This window comes from Centruroides sculpturatus, unplaced genomic scaffold, assembly GCF_000671375.1.
Source record: "Centruroides sculpturatus isolate CEXI.00-Female unplaced genomic scaffold, Cexi_2.0 scaffold2095, whole genome shotgun sequence".
Taxonomy (NCBI): Eukaryota; Metazoa; Arthropoda; class Arachnida; order Scorpiones; family Buthidae; genus Centruroides; species Centruroides sculpturatus.
Window position 1 is genome coordinate 35,949 of NW_019386185.1, and position 27,998 is coordinate 63,946.

The following is a 27,998-nucleotide window of genomic DNA, read 5'->3' on the forward strand; positions in this document are numbered from 1 at the left end:
ATGGATATATTTTTGTGGTTAAAGGTCGAGGGGATCGTGTTATATGACACACGACCCTCTCGTTAGTCAAAAATTTTACTCGTTATTGGCATTAACAATTTTTTTATAAGCTCATCTCTAGCCCAAAATTAAGCCTTTGGCCTTTTTATAATAATTAATAATGTAAAAGTTATTTTTAAATAAATTCTCATAACAGATGGCGCTACACACAATTTTAACTTTGTGTTAGTATCTTAGTGTTTCTTAAACAAAAATATTTTTCGCCGGGTAAAGTTAATTGTTTAAAATTATAATTTGCTCTTCTATTCATTCGGATTATTTGAAGCATATTAAGAGTAAATAAATGAAAAACTGATATATAATACCAGAGTATTGAAAAATACTTTTCAGGTCTTAAAACATAAATGTTTTCTGCGAATGTAGTGAGATTTCAACATTGATTTTAGTATTATTAAGTTAGGAATTTATTACAGGTCGTATAACGTAAAACGAATACGCCCTGCCCAAAAAGCAATAGCTAATTTTACACATTGAATACAAAACAATCCATCAACATATTCAAAACAAACGCATATACTGTACTTGTACACTATGAAGTAAGTACATTTAAACAAATATTACATTTCTTGTTGAATCTTTAAAAACAGTAAAATTGATTCTATAATGTAGGAATTAATTAAATGCTAGAGGTTGCAAACACGATCCAATAGAAAATTTAATTCTTATTTATATTAGCCTCTGGTAAAATTAATTTCGGTATACGTCGTTTGGCTTAACGTTGAAATTTTTACACCTATCAATGATGTAAGTGAGGACTTACTGTGTATATATATATTATATATATACGTACAGTACACAGTAAACACAACTCTCTGAAACACGCTTGACAGAGATATATCACTTTCCGTTGTGTTTCGTATATAGATTGATACTGACAATATTTACAAAAAATTTATGAATGGACGACAAAATTATTCCAAAAGGAGAGAGAACATTATGTTTTTGAATAAAGTGAGGACATTTTTAAAGTCAAAATAGAGGACACGTCTCCATACGACATTGAAAATGAGATATATCCTCTTTTTAGATTGCACATAGCTTATGATTATCATGACGCAGTATGTGGTCTGAGGTAGAGAAGCCTCAGACAATCACATACCGCAAACTTCTTATTTAATTGAAGATATGATGGAAATTGTTTCACAGATTTCAATAAAATGCAACGAATGATAATGAAATGATTACGTTTTCACTACATTTTGCTATAAATTTTTCCAGCTCTCTGTGTCATGTTTTATTATTACATCCTTTAACTTATCGTACTTTACTTGTTGAAATATTTACATCATTCTGATTACATTTTGCTGTATGAATGTATGAAAATTACAAATGCAAAGTAAAATAAATGTTACGTTTGGAATTATACAATTGTTAACATTTTGCAATCATTTCAGGAAGATAATTTGCAGTTAATATTCTAAGCAGAAAAAATGCATACCTTATACATTGCCAAGAATTCGTAAAGCCTAGTGTAATAGGCTTTAGTGCCAAAAAACAATCGCTAATTTTACACATTGCATACATAATAACCCACCAACATATTCAAAACAATATCTTATCCGCATTTAACTTATCCTACTTTTTATTACATTGAAAACAGTTGTTACAATTTAAATACTTGATTATATTAGTAATTATTTCTTTTTATCTTCTCAAATAAAAAAAATATATAAGGCTCTTCAATAAATAATGTTTAAATATAATTAAATATATTAAAAAAGTTCTGTAACAATTTTTACAACTTTTCATGATTGAAATATGATGAGCCATTATTTAATATAATAATTTCTATCATTGCTAGAATTTGACTTGATGGGAAGTTATAACATATAACAAGCCCTACCACTCCATTAAATAATGATACATGTAGAAATATGAGGCTCTAAGCCAAGGATTCCCAAATTGGTTGATATTTTCCCCAGAAGTTGACTTAAAATGGTTCATTAAAAATTTAGTCCAATAGATTATGTTTAGAAGGTTTTAAATTTGCACATTGTAAGTAGTCAGAGAAAAGGTTTGGTGAGCCAGTATTAATATGGTGTTAATACTGACTAACCATATTTTTAATTTTTATTACTATTATTAGCTATATTACAAAAAAAAAAAGAAGAGTGGCCATCAATAAAAGGTCAGAGGAATCCTCAAAGGAATTGACACTCAAAATAATTTGGAGATCCTGCTCTAAGCTACAGCTTGTTTAGTTTGTGTAAATATGGTCCTGATTCCTACAATCGATGAAGGAATTCAGGGTAATAAAAGGATATTTTTTAAAAGATGTAGCAGGTAAATCTCCAATTTATTTCATTTTCTTCACTAAACATTGTTTAAAAATTTTTAAGCATATTTAAATTTGGGAAAGAATCATATAATTTTTAAAATCTAATGTTTCTTCTATTTTGCAGAATGATTTTTAATAGTTATTCATTCTAATTTGTTCATTAATATTGCAACTGAATACTATTTCATTTCCAAGAAAATTATTTTTGAAAATAGAAAAGTAGTTTCAAATCCCTAGTATCAAATGAATATTTAGTAAGTGATGTCACTATTTGGCCTTATGTGCATATCTTTGAATACTGATGACAAGACATTTTCATCATTCTACTCCAACAGAATGTCACTTTGCTCATGACACCAAATTACTCATGTTATGATATAAAACTCCAAAATCTTTATTATATTTTTAAGTATGTTCAAAACAGAAATAAACACTCAGAATAAGACAATATTAATTTTTCTTTGATATTTTCTAATTATTCATGAAGTACAGTCTTAAGAAATTAATTTAAAACATATATTAAATTTCATTTTTATATTCAACATCACTTGCCAAAAGTTTGTTAATAGTATGAAATCTTATTCCTTACTAACAAATTTTTGTCAAAAAATTATTTTAACACAAAAACAAGCATAATTTGTTCCAAACCAATCAAAACAGCTAACATAAAGTTCAGTCAAACATATTGTCAAATGATTAATACTAAATAAAAAGAAAAATTGATTTTAAAATATTTGAACGAATACAAAATAATTACAAAAATAAACTGATATACAACTTTATTTTTCTAATGAATTGTCTCATTGTTACTTTTTAGAATAATTCTTATCTTCAGAATCATTTGAACTTGAACATATGTTTCACTTAGTTCAAGTAATTCTAAAAAGAGGAGAATACTTTCTGTAACTACTACTAATTTAAAAATTATTATTTAATTCCTACAAGAGAATTTATTGATAATTTTACTATGATATGCTTCTTGTCTAGTCTTCATATATACTTGTGAACACTACATTGACCTTTCTTTATTGCTAGAGTTATTACACTGTAAACAAAACTTATTATTACACTGTCACTGGACAAAAGACATGCCTTGAAAAATCACTTGAGAAAAACCAAAAATTTTCAGAGGTGGTCTATCCAGATATGTCATGTCATCTCTCACCACCACCTGGCCACCCCACTGTGCACCTGGACAAATGCATAATTGGCTTATTGGAAAAAAATTATTTAAATATCTGGAAATTAGAAGATAAAATTTATTTTTTAATAATCAAACCATCATATATATATTTGATATTTTACATAATATTAACTACTTAATTTTATATTTATAAAATGCATTTCTATTAATTTCTCATATTAAAATTCTCTGGTGCAAACAAAATATACAAAAGTAGTTTCAAAATGATTTCTTAAGAAATCCTATTATAAATATATAAAATTTATTATCCATTATTTAATACAGTAAAAAATTATTTTTCTTGCTTAAAACTACCTTATGTTAAGGTATAGCATCAAAGAATCCTTTAATTCTGTCACATGAACTTGCTCCTAGAAAAAAATTTAAACATTAAATGAAATTAACAAACCATTGCTAAATTTTATAAATCAGAATTATTCATTAAAAATGTTTCATTCTATAACTGCAAAGTGGCTCGAAAGTTAATTAATCAAGGTATATTTCAGGAACTGTTAAAAACGGGTTTGGAAAAGCTGCATGCTGTTATTTTTGAACCACAAATAATAAATGCAATTGTCCCAAACTGGTTAAATGATTTTTGGACCATCCTTTAGTAATTAAAGCATAATGTAATTAAATAAGTTAGAGAACATATTTAAAAAATTTTCAATCCACCAAACCAATTAGAATGATTTATATTTGAAGAATTGACTTACTTTTAAATTAGTATCACGATTTCTCAAACCAATAATTCCTGTTTTAAGTGTATTATCGTTGATGATTACAGAATATTGGATTCCCATTTCGTCAAATCTTTAAAAAAATATTTATTTTAAAATTTTATATTATATAAATGATTTTTTTCCAATAATATTAATGCTTTCATGAAATGAATATAAATCAGAATTGAATCTTAATATTGTTTACTTACAAGTATAAGGTACAGTACCTGAAAAGTCTAGAATCATAGGAGAAATTTGTTTTTGAAATATATCCAACACATATTTTAGAAAAGTATGCTCAATATCTCTCTTTCAATCTCCAGACATCACGTTTCTTCATATTCAATGGAGCACACAGGGATTAACATCTTGTCAGATGACAATAAACATGTTAATCCTGTATCCCAGTTGAATATAAAGAAACAAAGATTTATAAAGTCATATGAAGGGAAGAGAAACACGTTAAGCATATATTTTGAAAATAAATTTCTTTGATTCTAGACTTTTCAGATATTCTATTTGACTTTTAAAAGTATATGTAATAGCTGACATTTTTACAAGCAAAGAATTTAATTCAATAATAATGTAACAATAACTTATTCTAAAACAAAAAATAACTGAATAAATCAAAATTTTTAATAAAAACATTTCTAAAGGAATTTAAAACTTTATCTTCAATACAGAATACATTAGAAGATAAAGGATAGAAATTATGTTTAAAGATTGTGATGATGGTTCTATATTCACTAGAATTAATTCTAGTAAAATCATTGGCTCAGTATTAAATTAAAACTAATTGCCTGATTAGATTGTGCCATTGTGTAGTTACTGCTATTAATAATAATGAAATGCTTAGTAATTTGGCCTAAAGGTAAATGTTAGGTACCTTCTCTTATTAAATTTAATTAGAGATTCTCTAGGCCAAATTACTTAGCATTTCATTATTACTAGTAGTAGTAATATAGCCTGATCTAAAACCCATCAATCATTTGGCNGGCTAATTATGTATATTTGGAACTTGTTATTTGGTATCATACAATTTATTTTTCAATATTTTTCAAAGTAGGTGGCTTAAGATTAAGGACTCTGGTACTTTATTACGATTCCTTGAATCATGCACTTTTCTGTTTATTATTCAATGCATTTTGACCAGCTTTGCATAACCTATGTCTTTAAAAATAATGTTCCTTAGATATGATTAACAGTATATATGAAGCTATGCTAGACTGTTTTATTCATAACCTCTTATTAGCAGTGCAGCCTTGATGGTAACTTGTGCTTGAGGCAAAACCAAATTTTGCTGCCCCCTGCATCCAGAACGATTCCCAATAGCAATCCACTTCTAGCTATTAAAATATTAATATATTGTATTGATATTTTTATTAACATCAATAAAAATAATAATAATGTTAAAATATATGTAAGTAGACATTTTAACATCATCATTCATTTTTATTTTGCATAATCTTTCAAAAAATGTTCTGAAATAAATATGAAATGATTCTCAACGCTATTAAAAAAAATAATGGTGCTTCTATGATCCATAATCAGTTCAAAGAGGAGTTTCTAAATTTAATACATTAAAAATGTTGCATATTTCTTCAACCTTTGGCAAACATGATATTTCTATCTGATTTTCTAATTCCCACTGTCGTCTGTTTGTCCTTCCTTAATCTTGAGAATGAGGTTAGACAGATGAAAGTTGAGACCATATATGGCAAGTTTATGGGCAAGAGGCCCCGATTAATTATATATGAACTTCTGCTTTAGGCCAGAAGTCACGTTATTTCAATTAAAAAATTTTCTCCCAGAGTTAGATACATGACGGCATGACTTCATTGTTAACAGGAAAAGTATGATATACAGGGACAAGACACTACTAAACTTAAGTGCATTATGATGAAAACTTGTAGCTCAGAATCAGTGCTGGCTCGAGGCTCAAGTTTTAGGATGGAGCGAGATCCTATTATGGCACCTGGACGTGGAACCCCACCCACGCACTCGACCCATGCATGTCTCAACAGATAAGGACATTCACATACTTGCCACGTACTTGCAATTAAAATATTTTTTCCTTTAATTTTCTTTACAACTGAGACGCTCCTAGGACTTAGTGCCTGGAGTGGCTGCTCCGTTCACCCTATGGTAGGGCCAGCTCTGCTTGGAATTGTGACAATTTCAGAGTAAATAATTGCTCATTTTTTATGATATTGTGTATGCTAATAGAATATATAATCCACTTATTTTATTGTAATCCGAACAGTGTAAGCTCAACCTGAAGATGACATTTTGAAATGTCAAAAGTACTCATTTTTAATAATCCACTTATTACTGGGGTCTTAAAAATTATTGTGCAGTAGAAAAGGTTTCACTAAAGTTGTAATAAAAGTGAAGTTTTATGCATGATATTGCAGTTTCTCTTAAAGCAAATGCTAGAAATGTCCTGAGGCCCCAAAATCTGGAAATTGAGGTCTGGAGACCTAGCAGGTCAGATTCTATTGAAATATATGTAGTTGACAAAGAACTCCAAAGAGTTCCAAAAAAAAAAAAAAAAATGTAGTATATAGTAATGCCATCTACTGCAAAGTGGAACATATAACTTACAGGTCTCATATGCAATGTTGTATGTATGACTTTAATGTCATTACAAACTTCTCACTGCACAGTAACTTTTCAAACACCATGTATAATCTCTTTGAGGTTTGCCTAAACTGACAATAATAACTAATGGATAACTGTAAATGGAATATGTAAATAACACTACAATTAGTTAAATATAACAACAGTACAGTTAAAAGAAAAACTGGTGACATACAGACATCCATCCATACCCTTTGTTACTGCTTTTATCTACTGAAAACAGGCACTGGAAAATGTAGATTTTAAAAAAATATGTCACCAGTTCCTTTTAGAAATTATTTGTAATTTTAATTGGATATATTTTATGTTTTTTTAAAGGACTGTTTTTAACTTCTGGTGGCAAGTATCCTATAAAGAATGGTCTGTCACCAAGAATGTGTAGTCTGGAACACAAAATAAATGGTGGTCCCTTTTGGGCAGACTTTGTCTTCAAATTTATTAAATAATAATCTCCAATGGACAAAAAATTTACAGACAAAGAATTTAAATTATAGTGTTGCAAGCAACACTGTAGCTTAAACTGCACACATTAAAATAAATGGCTCTATCTCTAAAGAATGAATGCACAATATGAATGAAACAAAAATGAAGACTAGAAACTACAAAGCTTTAAACTATAGTGTATAAAAATGTCAATCTTATCATATTCATGAATATAATAGTTTGTTCTTGTAAATTTAATCAGCACTTGTTATATTGAACATTTTGTCTCATAAATCAGAAAGAGAGATTAAACAGAATGGCTAATTATGTATATTTGGAACTTGTTATTTGGTATCATACAATTTATTTTTCAATATTTTTCAAAGTAGGTGGCTTAAGATTAAGGACTCTGGTACTTTATTACGATTCCTTGAATCATGCACTTTTCTGTTTATTATTCAATGCATTTTGACCAGCTTTGCATAACCTATGTCTTTAAAAATAATGTTCCTTAGATATGATTAACAGTATATATCATGCTAGACTGTTTTATTCATAACCTCTTATTAGCAGTGCAGCCTTGATGGTAACTTGTGCTTGAGGCAAAACCAAATTTTGCTGCCCCCTGCATCCAGAACGATTCCCAATAGCAATCCACTTCTAGCTCTATGTATGAACTATTTATAAACAACTTTAAAGTACATTTACTGAATTTCACTGAACTAGGCTTATTATTTTTATTTATTTTTTTATTTTTTCTCCATTTGAACATTTTTGATTTTTCATTTTGTCACTTGAGGCAGTTGGCCCATTGCCTCACCCATTGAGCCGACCCTGCATAGTAGTGACATTGAGTAGATGAAAGATGTCAAGTGAATTTAAATCCACTCAGTTTTTTTTCTCTATTGATTTATCTTTCTTACTCTTAGTCATCTTTTAATGCATCAAACTCTTACTTTTTCCAAATTTAATTACTCCTAAAATTGCTACTTGATTTTTTAACACTCTTTTAGAGTGAATATTATATCTTTTGATTTTTCACTGTAAATATGCTTTTATGAATGTCCTATTAATGTTTTGAGATTAGAATACAGCAACAAGGTATATGTTTTTGGTTTGAAGATAATATGGAAACAAAAAAAAATATATTTTGGTCTTTGAAACAGAAAACATTTGAATAATATCTATGAAAAATCAAACTTTATTGTACTGTTCAATTTCAAAAAAAAGAGGGTTGTCAGGATATAAACATGCTTTACTTTTACAAAAGTAGAAAAGAAATACACTAAAGAAACAAATCTCAAAAAGAAAAAACAAAACACAATGTTTGATCCAAAAAATACAAACACTTGCATTCTGAAACAAGAAGATAACAAACAAACTCCATTTCTCATCAAAAATACTTCATTGTTTTTAGTTTTATTTCTGATTGAAAAAGTTATTATTATTTTATTGGAACTTTATGCAAATTCCTTACAGCACGCAAGCACTTTTGCAAAAAAGAATGAAATATTGGGACTATGCTAAATAATGTTCTTTCAGAAAAAAAGCATTGGGGAAATAGAAAAAGAAATAAACTATATAATTTGAAATAGAAGAAAGCCTGCATGGTCTGCATTTTGTAGATAATCAGATTATTGCTGCACAAGACAAAGAAGAAATTCATTGTTACATGAAAATAAAATTATATGAATATAAAAATGGAGACTACATGTGAATGANTTCTAATGAATTGTCTCATTGTTACTTTTTAGAATAATTCTTATCTTCAGAATCATTTGAACTTGAACATATGTTTCACTTAGTTCAAGTAATTCTAAAAAGAGGAGAATACTTTCTGTAACTACTACTAATTTAAAAATTATTATTTAATTCCTACAAGAGAATTTATTGATAATTTTACTATGATATGCTTCTTGTCTAGTCTTCATATATACTTGTGAACACTACATTGACCTTTCTTTATTGCTAGAGTTATTACACTGTAAACAAAACTTATTATTACACTGTCACTGGACAAAAGACATGCCTTGAAAAATCACTTGAGAAAAACCAAAAATTTTCAGAGGTGGTCTATCCAGATATGTCATGTCATCTCTCACCACCACCTGGCCACCCCACTGTGCACCTGGACAAATGCATAATTGGCTTATTGGAAAAAAATTATTTAAATATCTGGAAATTAGAAGATAAAATTTATTTTTTAATAATCAAACCATCATATATATATTTGATATTTTACATAATATTAACTACTTAATTTTATATTTATAAAATGCATTTCTATTAATTTCTCATATTAAAATTCTCTGGTGCAAACAAAATATACAAAAGTAGTTTCAAAATGATTTCTTAAGAAATCCTATTATAAATATATAAAATTTATTATCCATTATTTAATACAGTAAAAAATTATTTTTCTTGCTTAAAACTACCTTATGTTAAGGTATAGCATCAAAGAATCCTTTAATTCTGTCACATGAACTTGCTCCTAGAAAAAAATTTAAACATTAAATGAAATTAACAAACCATTGCTAAATTTTATAAATCAGAATTATTCATTAAAAATGTTTCATTCTATAACTGCAAAGTGGCTCGAAAGTTAATTAATCAAGGTATATTTCAGGAACTGTTAAAAACGGGTTTGGAAAAGCTGCATGCTGTTATTTTTGAACCACAAATAATAAATGCAATTGTCCCAAACTGGTTAAATGATTTTTGGACCATCCTTTAGTAATTAAAGCATAATGTAATTAAATAAGTTAGAGAACATATTTAAAAAATTTTCAATCCACCAAACCAATTAGAATGATTTATATTTGAAGAATTGACTTACTTTTAAATTAGTATCACGATTTCTCAAACCAATAATTCCTGTTTTAAGTGTATTATCGTTGATTATTACAGAATATTGGATTCCCATTTCGTCAAATCTTTAAAAAAATATTTATTTTAAAATTTTATATTATATAAATGATTTTTTTCCAATAATATTAATGCTTTCATGAAATGAATATAAATCAGAATTGAATCTTAATATTGTTTACTTACAAGTATAAGGTACAGTACCTGAAAAGTCTAGAATCATAGGAGAAATTTGTTTTTGAAATATATCCAATACATATTTTAGAAAAGTATGCTCAATATCTCTCTTTCAATCTCCAGACATCACGTTTCTTCATATTCAATGGAGCACACAGGGATTAACATCTTGTCAGATGACAATAAACATGTTAATCCTGTATCCCAGTTGAATATAAAGAAACAAAGATTTATAAAGTCATATGAAGGGAAGAGAAACACGTTAAGCATATATTTTGAAAATAAATTTCTTTGATTCTAGACTTTTCAGATATTCTATTTGACTTTTAAAAGTATATGTAATAGCTGACATTTTTACAAGCAAAGAATTTAATTCAATAATAATGTAACAATAACTTATTCTAAAACAAAAAATAACTGAATAAATCAAAATTTTTAATAAAAACATTTGTAAAGGAATTTAAAACTTTATCTTCAATACAGAATACATTAGAAGATAAAGGATAGAAATTATGTTTAAAGATTGTGATGATGGTTCTATATTCACTAGAATTAATTCTAGTAAAATCATTGGCTCAGTATTAAATTAAAACTAATTGCCTGATTAGATTGTGCCATTGTGTAGTTACTGCTATTAATAATAATGAAATGCTTAGTAATTTGGCCTAAAGGTAAATGTTAGGTACCTTCTCTTATTAAATTTAATTAGAGATTCTCTAGGCCAAATTACTTAGCATTTCATTATTACTAGTAGTAGTAATATAGCCTGATCTAAAACCCATCAATCATTTGGCTTTAATACAATTATCAGGCTTATATATGTTTATATTTGTATTGATTTATCCGCTATCTTACATTATACTTGAATTAGCATATTTCATATACAATTTGAAAATTTTACACACTTAAATTATAAAAAACAAAACACATAGTAATAAGGTATTTTACAGTTATGCAGTCAAAAAATAAGCTTTATGGTAATTTATCCTTAAAATGTTATTTTGTATAACAATGAAAAAATTAATTATTAATTTCCATATAGAAACTTTATTCTTTCATGAAAAATGTCAATTTAAAAGTAATTAATAATTCAGATGATTTAAATTTAATTTAAAAATAAAATTTTTGTTAATTTATTTTCTGAATTTTTGACATTTTTATATTCTTAAATAACAAACATACAAAAATAAACTTAAATCAAATTATTGTTTCCATTTAATTTAATTCTCACATTCAAAATATGAATAAGAAAACGTTCTGAATTTTAAAAATAACTTTATTTTATATTTATATTATACATTCGTAAAATTTTAATTGAAAAATGCAGATTACCGGTACACGAACCTGTAATACAAGAATAAAGTTCTCAGAAATGAAAAATATAACGAACGGTTAACTATATTTATTATTCAACATAAAAAGTTTAATGTACATTCACTCGCAATAAACAATCTTTTACAAGTAGCAAAAACATTTATTAATATTTTTGGTCATTTTTAATAATAACATACAATAAATTGAACAACATGTAAAATTGAAAGATTAAGTAGAATAACAGAAATATTTTAGAACATCAAATGCTGAACAATTTAAAATTAAAATTAAAAAATAAAATAAAATATAAAAATACAAGATAAAAATAATATACATAAGTAAAAGATTAACTATATTATCTCATATCTTGGAGTAAAATAGTTAACTGACAACATGTTAATATTAAAATATTAATATATTGTATTGATATTTTTATTAACATCAATAAAAATAATAATAATGTTAAAATATATGTAAGTAGACATTTTAACATCATCATTCATTTTTATTTTGCATAATCTTTCAAAAAATGTTCTGAAATAAATATGAAATGATTCTCAACGCTATTAAAAAAAATAATGGTGCTTCTATGATCCATAATCAGTTCAAAGAGGAGTTTCTAAATTTAATACATTAAAAATGTTGCATATTTCTTCAACCTTTGGCAAACATGATATTTCTATCTGATTTTCTAATTCCCACTGTCGTCTGTTTGTCCTTCCTTAATCTTGAGAATGAGGTTAGACAGATGAAAGTTGAGACCATATATGGCAAGTTTATGGGCAAGAGGCCCCGATTAATTATATATGAACTTCTGCTTTAGGCCAGAAGTCACGTTATTTCAATTAAAAAATTTTCTCCCAGAGTTAGATACATGACGGCATGACTTCATTGTTAACAGGAAAAGTATGATATACAGGGACAAGACACTACTAAACTTAAGTGCATTATGATGAAAACTTGTAGCTCAGAATCAGTGCTGGCTCGAGGCTCAAGTTTTAGGATGGAGCGAGATCCTATTATGGCACCTGGACGTGGAACCCCAACCACGCACTCGACCCATGCATGTCTCAACAGATAAGGACATTCACATACTTGCCACGTACTTGCAATTAAAATATTTTTTCCTTTAATTTTCTTTACAACTGAGACGCTCCTAGGACTTAGTGCCTGGAGTGGCTGCTCCGTTCACCCTATGGTAGGGCCAGCTCTGCTTGGAATTGTGACAATTTCAGAGTAAATAATTGCTCATTTTTTATGATATTGTGTATGCTAATAGAATATATAATCCACTTATTTTATTGTAATCCGAACAGTGTAAGCTCAACCTGAAGATGACATTTTGAAATGTCAAAAGTACTCATTTTTAATAATCCACTTATTACTGGGGTCTTAAAAATTATTGTGCAGTAGAAAAGGTTTCACTAAAGTTGTAATAAAAGTGAAGTTTTGTGCATGATATTGCAGTTTCTCTTAAAGCAAATGCTAGAAATGTCCTGAGGCCCCAAAAACTGGAAATTGAGGTCTGGAGACCTAGCAGGTCAGATTCTATTGAAATATATGTAGTTGACAAAGAACTCCAAAGAGTTCCAAAAAAAAAAAAAAAAATGTAGTATATAGTAATGCCATCTACTGCAAAGTGGAACATATAACTTACAGGTCTCATATGCAATGTTGTATGTATGACTTTAATGTCATTACAAACTTCTCACTGCACAGTAACTTTTCAAACACCATGCATAATCTCTTTGAGGTTTGCCTAAACTGACAATAATAACTAATGGATAACTGTAAATGGAATATGTAAATAACACTACAATTAGTTAAATATAACAACAGTACAGTTAAAAGAAAAACTGGTGACATACAGACATCCATCCATACCCTTTGTTACTGCTTTTATCTACTGAAAACAGGCACTGGAAAATGTAGATTTTAAAAAAATATGTCACCAGTTCCTTTTAAAAATATTTGTAATTTTAATTGGATATATTTTATGTTTTTTTAAAGGACTGTTTTTAACTTCTGGTGGCAAGTATCCTATAAAGAATGGTCTGTCACCAAGAATGTGTAGTCTGGAACACAAAATAAATGGTGGTCCCTTTTGGGCAGACTTTGTCTTCAAATTTATTAAATAATAATCTCCAATGGACAAAAAATTTACAGACAAAGAATTTAAATTATAGTGTTGCAAGCAACACTGTAGCTTAAACTGCACACATTAAAATAAATGGCTCTATCTCTAAAGAATGAATGCACAATATGAATGAAACAAAAATGAAGACTAGAAACTACAAAGCTTTAAACTATAGTGTATAAAAATGTCAATCTTATCATATTCATGAATATAATAGTTTGTTCTTGTAAATTTAATCAGCACTTGTTATATTGAACATTTTGTCTCATAAATCAGAAAGAGAGATTAAACAGAATGGCTAATTATGTATATTTGGAACTTGTTATTTGGTATCATACAATTTATTTTTCAATATTTTTCAAAGTAGGTGGCTTAAGATTAAGGACTCTGGTACTTTATTACGATTCCTTGAATCATGCACTTTTCTGTTTATTATTCAATGCATTTTGACCAGCTTTGCATAACCTATGTCTTTAAAAATAATGTTCCTTAGATATGATTAACAGTATATATGAAGCTATGCTAGACTGTTTTATTCATAACCTCTTATTAGCAGTGCAGCCTTGATGGTAACTTGTGCTTGAGGCAAAACCAAATTTTGCTGCCCCCTGCATCCAGAACGATTCCCAATAGCAATCCACTTCTAGCTCTATGTATGAACTATTTATAAACAACTTTACAGTATATTTACTTGCCTTAATGCCCTTAACTTGTATTTTATTCTAAAATTGTCAACATGGACTTATTGAATTAATAGGACTATTACACTGGTGTATTGGCTATTAACAAAAGGAGGAGTTTTTAATCAGAAAAAAAAACCAGGAAAACTACTACAGGAGAAAAAATAAAAATTTTTTGATTTTCTGATTAGAACTCCTCCTTTTGTTAATAGCTAATACACCAGTGTAATAGTCCTATTAATCCGATAAGTCCATGTTGACAATTTTAGAATAAAATAAAACTTTATAGTAAATTTATGGGTCTTAATTATATTCTGCTTATTATTTTTATTTATTTTTTTATTTTTTCTCCATTTGAACATTTTTGATTTTTCATTTTGTCACTTGAGGCAGTTGGCCCATTGCCTCACCCATTGAGCCGACCCTGCATAGTAGTGACATTGAGTAGATGAAAGATGTCAAGTGAATTTAAATCCACTCAGTTTTTTTTTCTCTATTGATTTATCTTTCTTACTCTTAGTCATCTTTTAATGCATCAAACTCTTACTTTTTCCAAATTTAATTACTCCTAAAATTGCTACTTGATTTTTTAACACTCTTTTAGAGTGAATATTATATCTTTTGATTTTTCACTGTAAATATGCTTTTATGAATGTCCTATTAATGTTTTGAGATTAGAATACAGCAACAAGGTATATGTTTTTGGTTTGAAGATAATATGGAAACAAAAAAAAATATATTTTGGTCTTTGAAACAGAAAACATTTGAATAATATCTATGAAAAATCAAACTTTATTGTACTGTTCAATTTCAAAAAAAAAAAAACCACATAGAGGGTTGTCAGGATATAAACATGCTTTACTTTTACAAAAGTAGAAAAGAAATACACTAAAGAAACAAATCTCAAAAAGAAAAAACAAAACACAATGTTTGATCCAAAAAATACAAACACTTGCATTCTGAAACAAGAAGATAACAAACAAACTCCATTTCTCATCAAAAATACTTCATTGTTTTTAGTTTTATTTCTGATTGAAAAAGTTATTATTATTTTATTGGAACTTTATGCAAATTCCTTACAGCACGCAAGCACTTTTGCAAAAAAGAATGAAATATTGGGACTATGCTAAATAATGTTCTTTCAGAAAAAAAGCATTGGGGAAATAGAAAAAGAAATAAACTATATAATTTGAAATAGAAGAAAGCCTGCATGGTCTGCATTTTGTAGATAATCAGATTATTGCTGCACAAGACAAAGAAGAAATTCATTGTTACATGAAAATAAAATTATATGAATATAAAAAATGGAGACTACATGTGAATGAATGAAGAACAAAATACTTGTATATGGACTCTAGTAGAAGTTAATATTGATTTAAGAAATAAGGTAACATGCAAAAGCTACAAATATTTGAGATACATTATTGATACAAGTGAAAAATAATATGAAAGAGAAATTCAACAAAGCATGATAATAAGTAGAAGAATTATTGGAGTTATAAAAGTTCTACAATAAAAATTGTCATAGGATGAAAGAAACTGTAGACAATGCAATAACAAAATGCATACTAACTTATAACTTTGAATGTGTGATGTGGAATCCAAAATATTTATTAAATCATAACTAATTTTGAACCTTATCATTTCATTGCATAACAAAATTCAAGGAAACTGTACTAGGAAAATCTGCCAATATATTTCTGTTAAAATTTCCTTCTTACTCTTCCCAACAACAATGACATATATCCATAACATACAGTATTATTCAATATTTTGACTTTTGATTTGATATTGGAGGAACAAAACTTCTTCCAAAATTTGGACTGGGAGTAAACACTAGATGAAATCACCAATAAATAATCAAAACATGAAAGAGGGAAAATGCTCAGTGAAATCATGACATTTTGGTTGATATAGTACACATACACAGAAGAGAGCAGTATACACACACACACATACATACATATTAAATATTTAAAACCTTAAGCAATCTGGACTTAACTTATTTCTTAATCCTACTTTTAGTTTATAATGTTTACAAAGTTAAACTCTTGTTCAAACTTACCTAGCAAACTGAAATTCTAAAGATGCAGGAGTATTAAGGTCAGGATTAGGAAACACAGTTATGCCACCTTTCTTTAATTCCATTGTGATGTAATCTGTCAGATCTTGAACTTTAGTGGCATTCCCCACACTGGCAGGACTGGCAATGACTACTTTATAAGGAACTAATTTAAAATGCAATTTCATAACCTGTACAGGTACAATTAAGCTAAACTTATATTCAATAATATAAATATTAAATTATGTTTTAAAATGAAATTACCTGTCTTTTTTTATCCATCCTTTCCTTTTCTTGAAAAGCATCCAAAAGATACATCATCACAGCTAAATCAAGAGAAGATTCGCAAGTGATCATATGTGGAACAATGATTTTTCTTCCATCTTTAACATTACAATCAATTCCCATTTTATCTTTCAGTAAATTCATTGGGGAACTTCCTAAATTTGTTAATTTCTCTACAGTTTCTATTCCCCACGGAAATTTATACTGAATATCTAATTCATGTTTATTCTCTTCCTTCTGGGAAATATCTGTCACAAGTAGATCGGAAGGACAACCTATAAACTTAATTGAAAAATAATTTTAATTATAAATTCATTCATTTATAATTACATTATATACAGAACAGATATAGAAATTGCTTAATTTAACAGGAATTTGAAGTTTACAAATTAACTTATAGTAAACTCTCATTAATTCATATTATAAATTATAATCCAGAAAAAAATCCAAATTATCTACCATCTAGATTTAAAATTTAGATAGTTAATATTCTAGAAAGATTCCATTATGGATTAAAATGAGAAAGATATACAATAATATGTGGCTAGTGAGGTCAATTAGGTCATCCAGTCAAAACCTCTTTCTTATATTTATGTAATAAACATCACTTGTTTTGCATGATACAATTTATTTCTGTTCAAAAACTGGATGGCTAAAACAATAATTACGTAAGTCTGTTGTTCTGGGGATCCAGGTTTGAGTTGAAAAGCTCAGGGAATTTCGTGATGATCTCTTCCAGGTATGTTGAGCCCAGTCTCAACACCCAGCCATCCCCATTGTGAGCATGGCTAAACCCATGGGGACTGGCAAAAAAGCTGATCACAAATACAGCCTCTAACTGTTCACAGGACATTATTTTTGTTTAATTATCCAAAAGTATCTTAAAATTTTGAATTATTGAAAATAATGTAAAATTAACATCTATCAGGAATGACAGTACAATCTACTAAATTCAAATTAAATGAAAATGAATTAATGAAACTTACTATATAATGATTAGTGTATAAAAATACTGTAGCTGTTATAAGATCAACTATTCTAATATTTTTTAACATGTAATTAATTTTACTTTGCTTTACATACATTTTATGGTTAATAAATCTGCAATGTTTGTAAGAGATGACCTCTCTTAGTTAATAGATTTTTTTTTACACTTTCTAGATAAAAATAGATTACACTGAATGTTTGTGATGTATCAGGAAGATGTAAGACTTGGTATCATTTAAAGAAACCAACAGTTTAAACAAAGAAGAAATATATTCAGACTTATTCTTTGGTCTGAACAAAAATTCAGAAAAATTTCCTCTTTACTTAAATTGTTGGTCTTCTTAAAGTAAAGCTATCTTTCTTCTTGAAACTTCTCTTGATGTATTTAAAACTGACAATAATGCCAATTGAATAGAATCTTCCTCTAATATGAGCTCACCATGATTGAGCTCTCACTTTTAAACTCTGGAGAAATGTTTATTATGATTCTTGTGTGTACAAAGCAAGAAACAAACAATATTATCAAATTCATTTCTTGATAGTATCGCTAAAAAGTGATTGAAAAACAAACAAACTGAAAATGGAAATAACTCCAATGAATATACAATTCTTTTTACGATTTATAAATTCTATTCAGGCAATATATGATGAGAAAGCTGAGAATGCAAAACTATTGTACCAGTACATGAGAGAATTTAACAATAAGTTAAAATAGTTTCCATAAAATTTATTCAGGATATTAAAAATGTGTTGGTATACATTGTATAACTGTTTTACAGATAGACTGTAAAGTTGTAAAAGTTTATCATAAAATTTAAGTATATTAATAGAACAAAACTGCAAACATAAAAAAAATTTAATTATTTTCAAGTGATTTGATACAATAGTTTTCAATGACAAATGAAACAGAACAAAAATATGTAAAGTGTAGATTTACTGCCATTAAAGCATTTTATTATTGCATTTTAAAGATATTTGTTAACTAGTGTAATAATGAAAACAGTGAATAAATGGAATACAAAAATTGAATAAACATAAATAAATAAAAAAATCACTGTTTATTTCAGAAAGCCAACATTTATTAAAGAAGAATGGTCATCATTAAAGAGTCAAGTCTGCACTTCACTATTGAAGCAGGCTCACATTTAGGATAGATTCCAATCGTCTTCTCCCAGGTGATTCTCTTTAATGAACAATTATTAAATATATTTTATGTTCCAGGTATAGTATCATTATAATCATTTATTCAATTTATGAATTGTTTGTTGATTATCACAAGACTTTATTCTGTTATGCACATTATAGTGATACTAAATAAATCTTAATAAAATGAAATTTTCTTAAAAACATGAAATTTTAACATCAAAGCCAAACAATCTGCCAAATTATTGAGATGTTTTCAGACTACATTAATAATTAGTTACCAATTAATTTGACTAGAGGTAGGTGGATATGTTGCTATCGCATATTAATTTTAATAAATTCCTAGAAGAATCAGCCCAGAATGGGCTCAAATTTATAACTTCTATGGGTTTGAGACCCATTCTGGTAGCATGAAAATAGCCCAATAATTTGGCAGATCATTTGGTTTTAATGAATTAAATCAGGTTTTGAGTTGTATATATAGTGAAATCAATATTCAGAGTAAGGAATCATTCCTTATTCTGAAATCCTTTGACTATTGAACACAAGACTGTGTTATTAATTAAACACTTGGTGTTTTTCCTCTTTATTCAGTTGATACGGGTACTTTTACACGTTTCAGGTGCATAGCCCCTCATCAGTCAACTGATAAGAAAGAACATATACAATATTAGATTATTACATTTTTCAAATTAAATTATACAACTCAATTCAAAACCATGTATATTTTAAAACGTACCATTAAACACGCACTGAAAGCCTTAATTATTCTCTTCTGTTAAATGCATGCTTGTATGCAAAAGCTGGCATAATATAATTCACTAAAAGTGCCATTTTTATTAAGGATTTTGGCTTTCAAAACTTTATTATTAATAATCAAACATGTAATAAATGTTTAACCTAAGTTCTTAATTCTGCTTAATTATATTAGCTGCTTAGTTCTTAGTTGCAGTATATATAAATTATTATATGCTGTAAACAAATTATATAATTATAGAAATAGAATTGATCATTCTCCATTTGATATACATCATCTTTTCCAGCAAATCTGACAGCTTCAAACTGTTTTCTTACTAAACTGAACAGCATCTACACTTTTCATAATATTTGTATATAATAACTGAAAAAAGATTATTTTGAAGTTTAATGAATTTAAAATGCATTATATTTTACTAAAATAAATAATTCTAAAGTAGAATTGTCATAGGTAATATTAGAACAGAATTATAAGTGAAACTATTATGTTAACAAGTTATGAATATGAATAAAGTTATTTAACACAAAGAATATTCATCATAAAACTGTCAATGCTAGAGAAAAATTTTTTAAGTTTTTGTAAATTTTAATAATTTAACTGTAAATGATAATTATTCTAATTTCATCAATTCTAAGATAATATTCTTTGTTCTAAAATATGTTGTTTAACATTGTTGGATATTTTTATAAGGTAAAAATGATCAGAATAATGGCCAAACATGCTTTAAACTAACAAATTATACAGTTCTACTGTTGGGAACATAAGAACTGACCATTGTTTGGAGGTTATTTTCTATGTATTTTTGTTCAAAACAAAGTTTCCAAAAAATGGACACTATTTAAATGTGGTTGTCATTTGAAATTTGACTGTATTTGATTTCCTGAACTAAGCATTTGGTTTAATTTTAATCTACAAATTCACTGTTCTATTAGCCATTACTGCTCCACTGTTCTACTGGATTCATACATCAACAATAAAATAATATTTAAAAACATGATTTTAACAAGTTGGCAGATGTAATTGTCAGTAATACATTAGAAATTACTTAAATACAATACTTAAAAAAGAAAAGTTAAAATTTGAAAATAAAAAAAATATATAATTTGGATTTTTAGTATACAAAAGGATGAAGATTTTTAAACTTTTCCAAAAATTGATGGTTGCTATTCATGATGAAAAGGTTTTTATTTTCTATCTAATAAAATATGTATTACTATTTACCTTTCTCCACCAGTTAAGACGATGTTTATGCCAATGATCCAACCATATAAAAGGTTTTTTAGGTGAACAAATGTAAAATAAATTTAAACTAGTCCATTTTTGTGGTGTCCTGTAAAATATAATATAACAATTAAACAAAATTCTATAAATAGTTCTATCTATATAGCAAACTCAGAGCAAACAGATGTCATAAAAGTCATATTAGTAATTTTATGTAAATCTTAAGACTTAAAGTAATGGTAACAATTATTAAGGATGAAAAACAAATAAAAGAATGCTGAGAAAGTCCAGTAATAATGTTGCCAGCTTTCTTTTTTAATACATAGTATTACAAGTATCCCTTGATAAATGTAGCATCCCTCGATGCTACCATGTATATCAAAATTGCGTTAATCAAATACAGTATCAATGTTAGTAAAGACAGAGGTTAAGCCTTGTGAATTAAACTTCTACAGCATATATAAAAGAATGCCGCAATTAATTTTGCGCATTAATCAAATCTCGCATCTAACAAGGGATACCTGTATAGCTTTTCATTGTAAATTATTAACTGAAGATGTATTTTATATTTAACAACAATTAAAGCCAAATCTACAATTACCAAATACCAAAGCCAGATTTTTCAGACTATCAAATCAGCAAAATATTATAAAGACCTTTTGGTGAAAAGTTACACCAGTCAGCATTGTAATTAATGTGTCCAAATATATAGTCCAAATTAATAAGTCTTCAAGCAAAATCTGGATGGAGGTCTGCAAAGTATAATTAGTAATATATCTGTACAGTATACAGAAGGAAGAAACTCAGATCCAGACCAATTTTTTCTTCTAGAATAGTTTACATTATTTAAATCAATATCTAAAATTAATATAAACATTAATGCTAGCCTAACCTTTAATCCAAATTATTTAATACCTTAAGTTAAGTCTAATGAAAAGATAGCCCACTAAAATCCAGCTTTAAATATTAATTATTATTATATTTTAGATTTGAAAAGATTAACAGCATTATTAATTATGATTTTACTTGCTTAAGAATACCATGCTTTAACTATTTCTTTTTCTTCATAATCGATAATAGCATTTTCGTTGGGAATCTTGGATGTATTTACATAATCTCTGATATTTGCAATTCCGAAGGGAACTTTTCCGCCTACCCATTCCAAAGTTTGTTTGTAATATTGCTGTAATGTATCTAAAAATATAATAGAATAAGTTTAATTTTATTATATTTAAATACAAAAAAATTCAAAATAAAACAAAGTTATTTTGTTATCATAGAATATCACTAATTTAAACAATACTAACAAATAACACAAACATACTGTATATGCTTAAATGGAAAATTTTAAAATTATATTCTAAATTTTAAATTATTTTAATTTTTTTCCATCCACCAGTGGCTAAGAGGTTCAGTTTCCTGAACACTGTAATTCAGTTGTGGGTTTACATCTTGAAAGGACGGGCTGATCACATGGCGTTTTCCAGGTTTTCTCTACATCTCCAACATCTAAATATGGGCCAATTACCCATAAAAGACCTCCCGAAAGGCATCCCTCCTATGCAGATTGCCCAAGTGATGTTACTAAACATAAATTATTTTTTACATGAATCAATAGAGGTTCATTTTCAAATTCAATTTCGTAGGAAACAAATGAAACTTTCAATTCATAAATTGCAACTAATTTATGAATTTTTTCAGAATTTTAAGATTTTATTTTCAAATATTAAATCTTAAAATAAATCTTGTTCTATATGCAAATATTACAAAACATATCTAAAATATATTTGAATCATAAAATATTCTTTCAGGGCAGGATGATGTAATTAGAATAAATGCTAAATTAAATATATTGGAAATATTTATTGCCAAATTCATATAATTTTTAAACAAATGCCAAAAAATTATGAAATTAGAATGATGTTATTCCAATTCTTCTTAGGAAAAAAAGCACACTAATTCAAGAATCATATCTAATATTACTTTCCTATATATTTCAGTCTTAACAGATTTTTCTAAATTTGATTTACTTTAATGCTATTAAATATTTAACATGATAATAAACCAGACTGAAGACAGAAACTATTTTCAAAGAATTAACAAATTTAGACTTAAAAATTAGGCCAAATGATTGCCAAATTAGTAGTAACCAACTACATAAACCTTGTACAACAGCAAAAAGGCTTATTAAACTGGAAAAAACTAATATTTGTTTCATATTGAATGACCTTCATCAAGGATGAAGGTCATTAAACCTTTTTGCTGCTGTAAGTAGTTCATTGAGTCATTATTGCAATTTTTTTAACCCTTAATAGAGTATGTATATTAAAGCCAAATGATTGCCAAATTATAAGGCTATATTACTACTACTATTATTAATTAAATGGTAATTTGGCATTAGAGGCATATTGGCTTTAATATATAAATATTGGATTTAAGATGTTTATATTTGAAATATATATACAGTGAAACTGCTAATGTGACCACTGAAGGGACCATCTCAAAGTGGTCACCTTACACATGTAGTCACATTAGCAGATTTCACCGTAATTTAATGAAAATACAGAATTTAGTCTTCTTAGTATATTCATCTCATTCTATAGCAACACGAACACCAATAAAATACACTATTCTTCATAGAATCTTGTCCATCTAAAACTTCTTTTAAAAGATTTTAAATTGTTTTTGTATTTGTCTTCAAATTATATATATTTTTGTTCTGAAATTTTTATTGTGTTAATTAAACAACTGATTGTAAACTTTCTTCATTTAAATTTAATAGAAAGTAAAGTAGTCTATGAATCATTTTATTTTATATTAATTAAAGAAATATATATAATAAACAGGGTGGGTGAAAAGTAACCTGGCATTGAAAAATTGATAAAATTTTTGTAATAATAATGCAATCATAATAAAATTTGTGCATGCATATACATCAATCAATGGAATTTCATAATTTTTACATCAGCGGTATGGACAATAACCAAGAGAAACTGCACACAAATTGGCAAAAAAGATGGTCAACTGCTTTTCTGTTCAGAAATGAGTGTAAATTGCTGCATGCTATGAGATGTGGAAATCAGTGGTTTTAGTGCAGAGATTGTGACACACGGTAAATGGACCTCATGCCACAATCTGTCAGAAAAAAATCAAGAATCATCATTCAAAGTTAATGACCACAGATTTGATTGTGGGTGGACAGAAAAGTGGCCATCAATCCACATCACAATCCCCAGTCATTTGAGGAAGTTGGTGGATGGTGCCAGTGCCTACATTGGATTTTAAGGTGTTTCCATATTTCGATTTAATAAAGTATGGGTAAAATAATTTTCATCATCTTTCAATTACAAATATAGAAATTGTAGCAATTTTTCAATGCCTAATTACTTTCCATCCATCCTGTATATAATATATATCTATATTTTTTATATGCAGACTCAATGCATGTGGTTTTCTTTTTTCTTTCATAAATTCTTTGTATGTTTTTTTTTGTTCTTATGTGTGTTTACCAAGAATTCTTTTTTAAGTTTTGACTAGTTTTTAGGATAGTTTTCACTATAAAATGTAAAAATAAATTAACTTAAAAAAATAATAATAATTTTTGAAATAATAAAACATTATAGTTTACAATATATAAACATTCCAAGAACCCAATGTATTAATAATCAACCAACCATCAGCCAAATTAATCAGACAGAAATTATGCTACAAATATTAAATTAGAAATTACATGATAAGAACTAGAGGTAGACGTTAGGCGCCATCTCTTAACAAAAGTAGTAACTGTAATTTAATTTTACATTTAGAATAGTCTGGAAGAAACAGCCCAGCGCAACCTCTGCCATGTGGTGTGCCGACCAGTTATGCTACCCAAACCTCAGACTATTCAGAATTTAAAATTAAATTATAGTCACTACTTTCGTTGTGAGATGGTGCCTAATGTCTACCTCTAGTTGTTCTTATCATGTAATTTCTAATTTAATATTTGTAACATAATTTCTGCCAAACTAATTTGGCAAAAATAAATTTTTATTCAGATACTTACCATAAACTAAAGAAGAAAAATTTGCCTGTTCCTTAATTGACAATGACGATGGAAATACGGGTATATTTGCAAATCTCACAGCTGAATTCCACCTAAGATTAATATAATGTAAAAAGAATATAAAATAATTTATACAGAATCTAAATTTTATTTACAATAAATTAATTTTACCATTCGTGAACAATATTCCTATACAGTTCTGTTCCCAACGGACCATAAGAAAAGCCTAAAATATTTTTATTTGATAACATAGGTGTAAGATATCCGTGTTTCTGACAAGAAATAAATAATTTTGAAAGTACACATTCTTTTGACATGATTTGTTTCTGAAAAAAAAATATTCATAAAACATTAATTTATTAATTATGCAAAAAGAACAACAGAATATATATAGAGAATGTACTAAAGTCTTATACATTGACATGTGAGCAACACACAACATAGACACAGTAATGAATGTAGCAGAAAGACAGGAAAATGAGAAATACACATTATAAACAAACACATAAGAAATAAAAGAAAACACATGAATGAATACAAGAAATACACATTTTACTACCTGTGCTTTATGTGTACATTAGCATTTTACACTTTCTATTACATTAATCACGTATGCAGGTTATTCATGGTGTCTTTTCATACTAGATCGGTCATGCTCTACAAGTTTGCAATAGACTTTCCATATCATGCATCATTTTTGAGACAGGAATATTAAATTACAAATTTTACTGCTATGGGTTCAGGCAAGCAGTCTTGTCTTATAGTGCTTACTCACTTTACTATAACTACATATTACGTTCATAACTGTAGCTGTCTGCATTTGTCAGTTATGTGGGTATGTAAGAATTTTATTATGGATGCCACATATAGAATAATAATAAAATTCTACAATCCAAAATATATTATAGTTAGTTTTGAACATAAGAAAAGCATCTCTCTAGTATATTAAAAAAATAGAAATTAAAGAAAAGTAAAAGTGAACTAAATGATAATGTGTTTTTGTATCAATTTTTACAAACAGAGTTTGCAAGAAGTTTTCAAAAATGTCTCTGTCTGTTTCAATATACCTTGCCACTCCACTTGTGAACTGCATGCATTACTCTGCATTATTCCAATTGCCTATCTTTGATTATCATAATGGCATGCATAATATGTACAAAGGTAAGAATCAGACACTGCAGGAGGTGCATCAGTGATATTGGCTGCTGATACAACATTGTCACACGCTCATGCTGTGTTGAGTTTGCATGCTCACAGTGGATTACTCTAACCATTGAGAACAGGACCTAAGTTTATAGGATATTTTTTGTTTATGATAATGTCTAAAATATGCTCCTGGGTAGCAGTACATCCTCCTGAATCATCCTGTATATAGTAAAACCTCAATATAACATCCTGATTAGTTATACCCACATAACATACCAACAAATAGTAAAAAATGGATTGTTCCCAAAGATATTAGAGAATTCTTCAGCCTCTGTGAATGTACTGAATGTATGATTTTGCATTATAAATGAAACTGTTATCAACAAATTACATTACTTAAAAGAACTCAAGTATTGATACTAAAATTTGTGTTTAGACTTTATTACAGATGTGAATGATACTGTTGGAACCTTAACAGAACTGTAGATCATGCCATTAGGAACAAAAGAGAAAAAGACACACTATAAATGTGATCATTTATGAGATATAGTCTCCCAAAATCAGCCTAGTTCCAGGTGCTGTAGAGAGTCATGCTATGCAATCCATTAAGCTAATTGTGTACAGTTGACCCCCCTATAATTACGGTCCCTACAATTATGATTCCTATAAAACTACGAATACATATACGTATTTTGGAAATGTTGAATCGGATTAGTGTAGAATCGATTAATTTTATGGAAGAAAACCTTTCAATCAGCCATAGTCCGTAAACTTGACATGTGTCGGGCTGTGATTGGAACGACTTGTAAGAAATCGGATTCCTAATAAATTGGAACGTATCTATATCCTATAGGGGGGGTCGACTGTATTTAACAGACAACCCAGTGCTGTGGTCAAACATTCTACTGATATTTATTGGTAAAGAATAAAGAAAAGTCTGACGTGTGACCATTTGTGAAATATTCACCTCTGAATGTGGAACCCCGACGGCTGCATAAGCCACCATTGGGGTTCCACACCTTGCTTGTGGACATCATGTTTACATGCAAGTTATGTTTTAGGCACGGCAAATGGTGCCTATAACATAAATGTATATAATAATATGTATATAATAAATGTATTTACTACTACTGACTGAAAACAGTTTTTACCTTAAACCACTACTACTGCCTATTTTCCATGCTCTGCATCAGTCAAGGCAGGCTGTTGCTTGCCTTGACTGACATTCCATATGTAGTCATTCACTTTGTGCTTGCTGTTGCTCACACCTCAGGATCCACACAGCGGCTCATCCTCACACTCCCTAAAACTAACAACATCAAATACTCTACAAGCAGTTAAATGGGCTACTCAAAGCTGGCGTAGACACTTTGGATTGAATAGTTGAATGCAGTAGTTGGTCAAACTTTACCTACGTGCACCAGCGTGGCCAGACTGTGGGGACCCATGTTCTAACCGAACCTATTCTAATAAATTATCAAATTATTGGTAATTTATTAGAATAGGGGTAAAAGTTTATCCTTACTTCATGGTTCCTTTGTCGTTTCTGACTCCTATGGGCATGCTCCACAGCTCTGTCAAAGTCCCAATTTGCTACATTTGTCCTAGAATTGTGCCCATATAATTATATATTATAAATATAGCTTTACCTTTTTAATTTAAGATTTCTCTACAATAATTATTTTTCTTGTTAAAACCTTAATACATCATAATATATGAATATATTTATACAAACATCAAGCAGCATGCTTTTCTCCTTTCGCGTATACAGCATGCTTCTTACTATCGTGTTGCCAGATGAACGAAACTGTTAATTGTTGAATTTTTTTTTTTTTAGAATATTTCTCCTATTATCGGTAAAATTTAAGTTTAA

General features: G+C 28.0%; 1 protein-coding gene across 3 annotated transcripts; it reads right to left on the reverse strand.

Annotated features, from left to right (window-relative positions):
- Positions 1-3,081: 3,081 nt before the first annotated feature.
- Positions 3,082-27,901, reverse strand: LOC111613986 (DNA polymerase subunit gamma-2, mitochondrial-like). Of its 3 annotated transcripts, none has more exons than XM_023355342.1 (10): positions 27,775-27,901; positions 25,151-25,305; positions 24,980-25,071; positions 21,975-22,128; positions 20,935-21,043; positions 16,806-17,108; positions 16,545-16,732; positions 4,238-4,334; positions 3,837-3,892; positions 3,082-3,576 (listed from the first exon to the last, which is right to left on the reverse strand). In XM_023355342.1, exons 2-10 carry the CDS (start codon positions 25,294-25,296, stop codon positions 3,411-3,413), a joined length of 1,311 nt encoding a protein of 436 aa, XP_023211110.1. In that variant the 5' UTR covers positions 25,297-25,305; positions 27,775-27,901; the 3' UTR covers positions 3,082-3,410. The 3 variants fall into 3 exon arrangements, with proteins under 3 accessions (XP_023211110.1, XP_023211109.1, XP_023211112.1); XM_023355341.1 differs by lacking the exons at positions 3,082-3,576; positions 3,837-3,892; positions 4,238-4,334 and adding exons at positions 9,049-9,481; positions 9,742-9,797; positions 10,143-10,239; XM_023355344.1 differs by lacking the exons at positions 3,082-3,576; positions 3,837-3,892; positions 4,238-4,334 and adding an exon at positions 11,647-11,692.
- Positions 27,902-27,998: the final 97 nt, after the last annotated feature.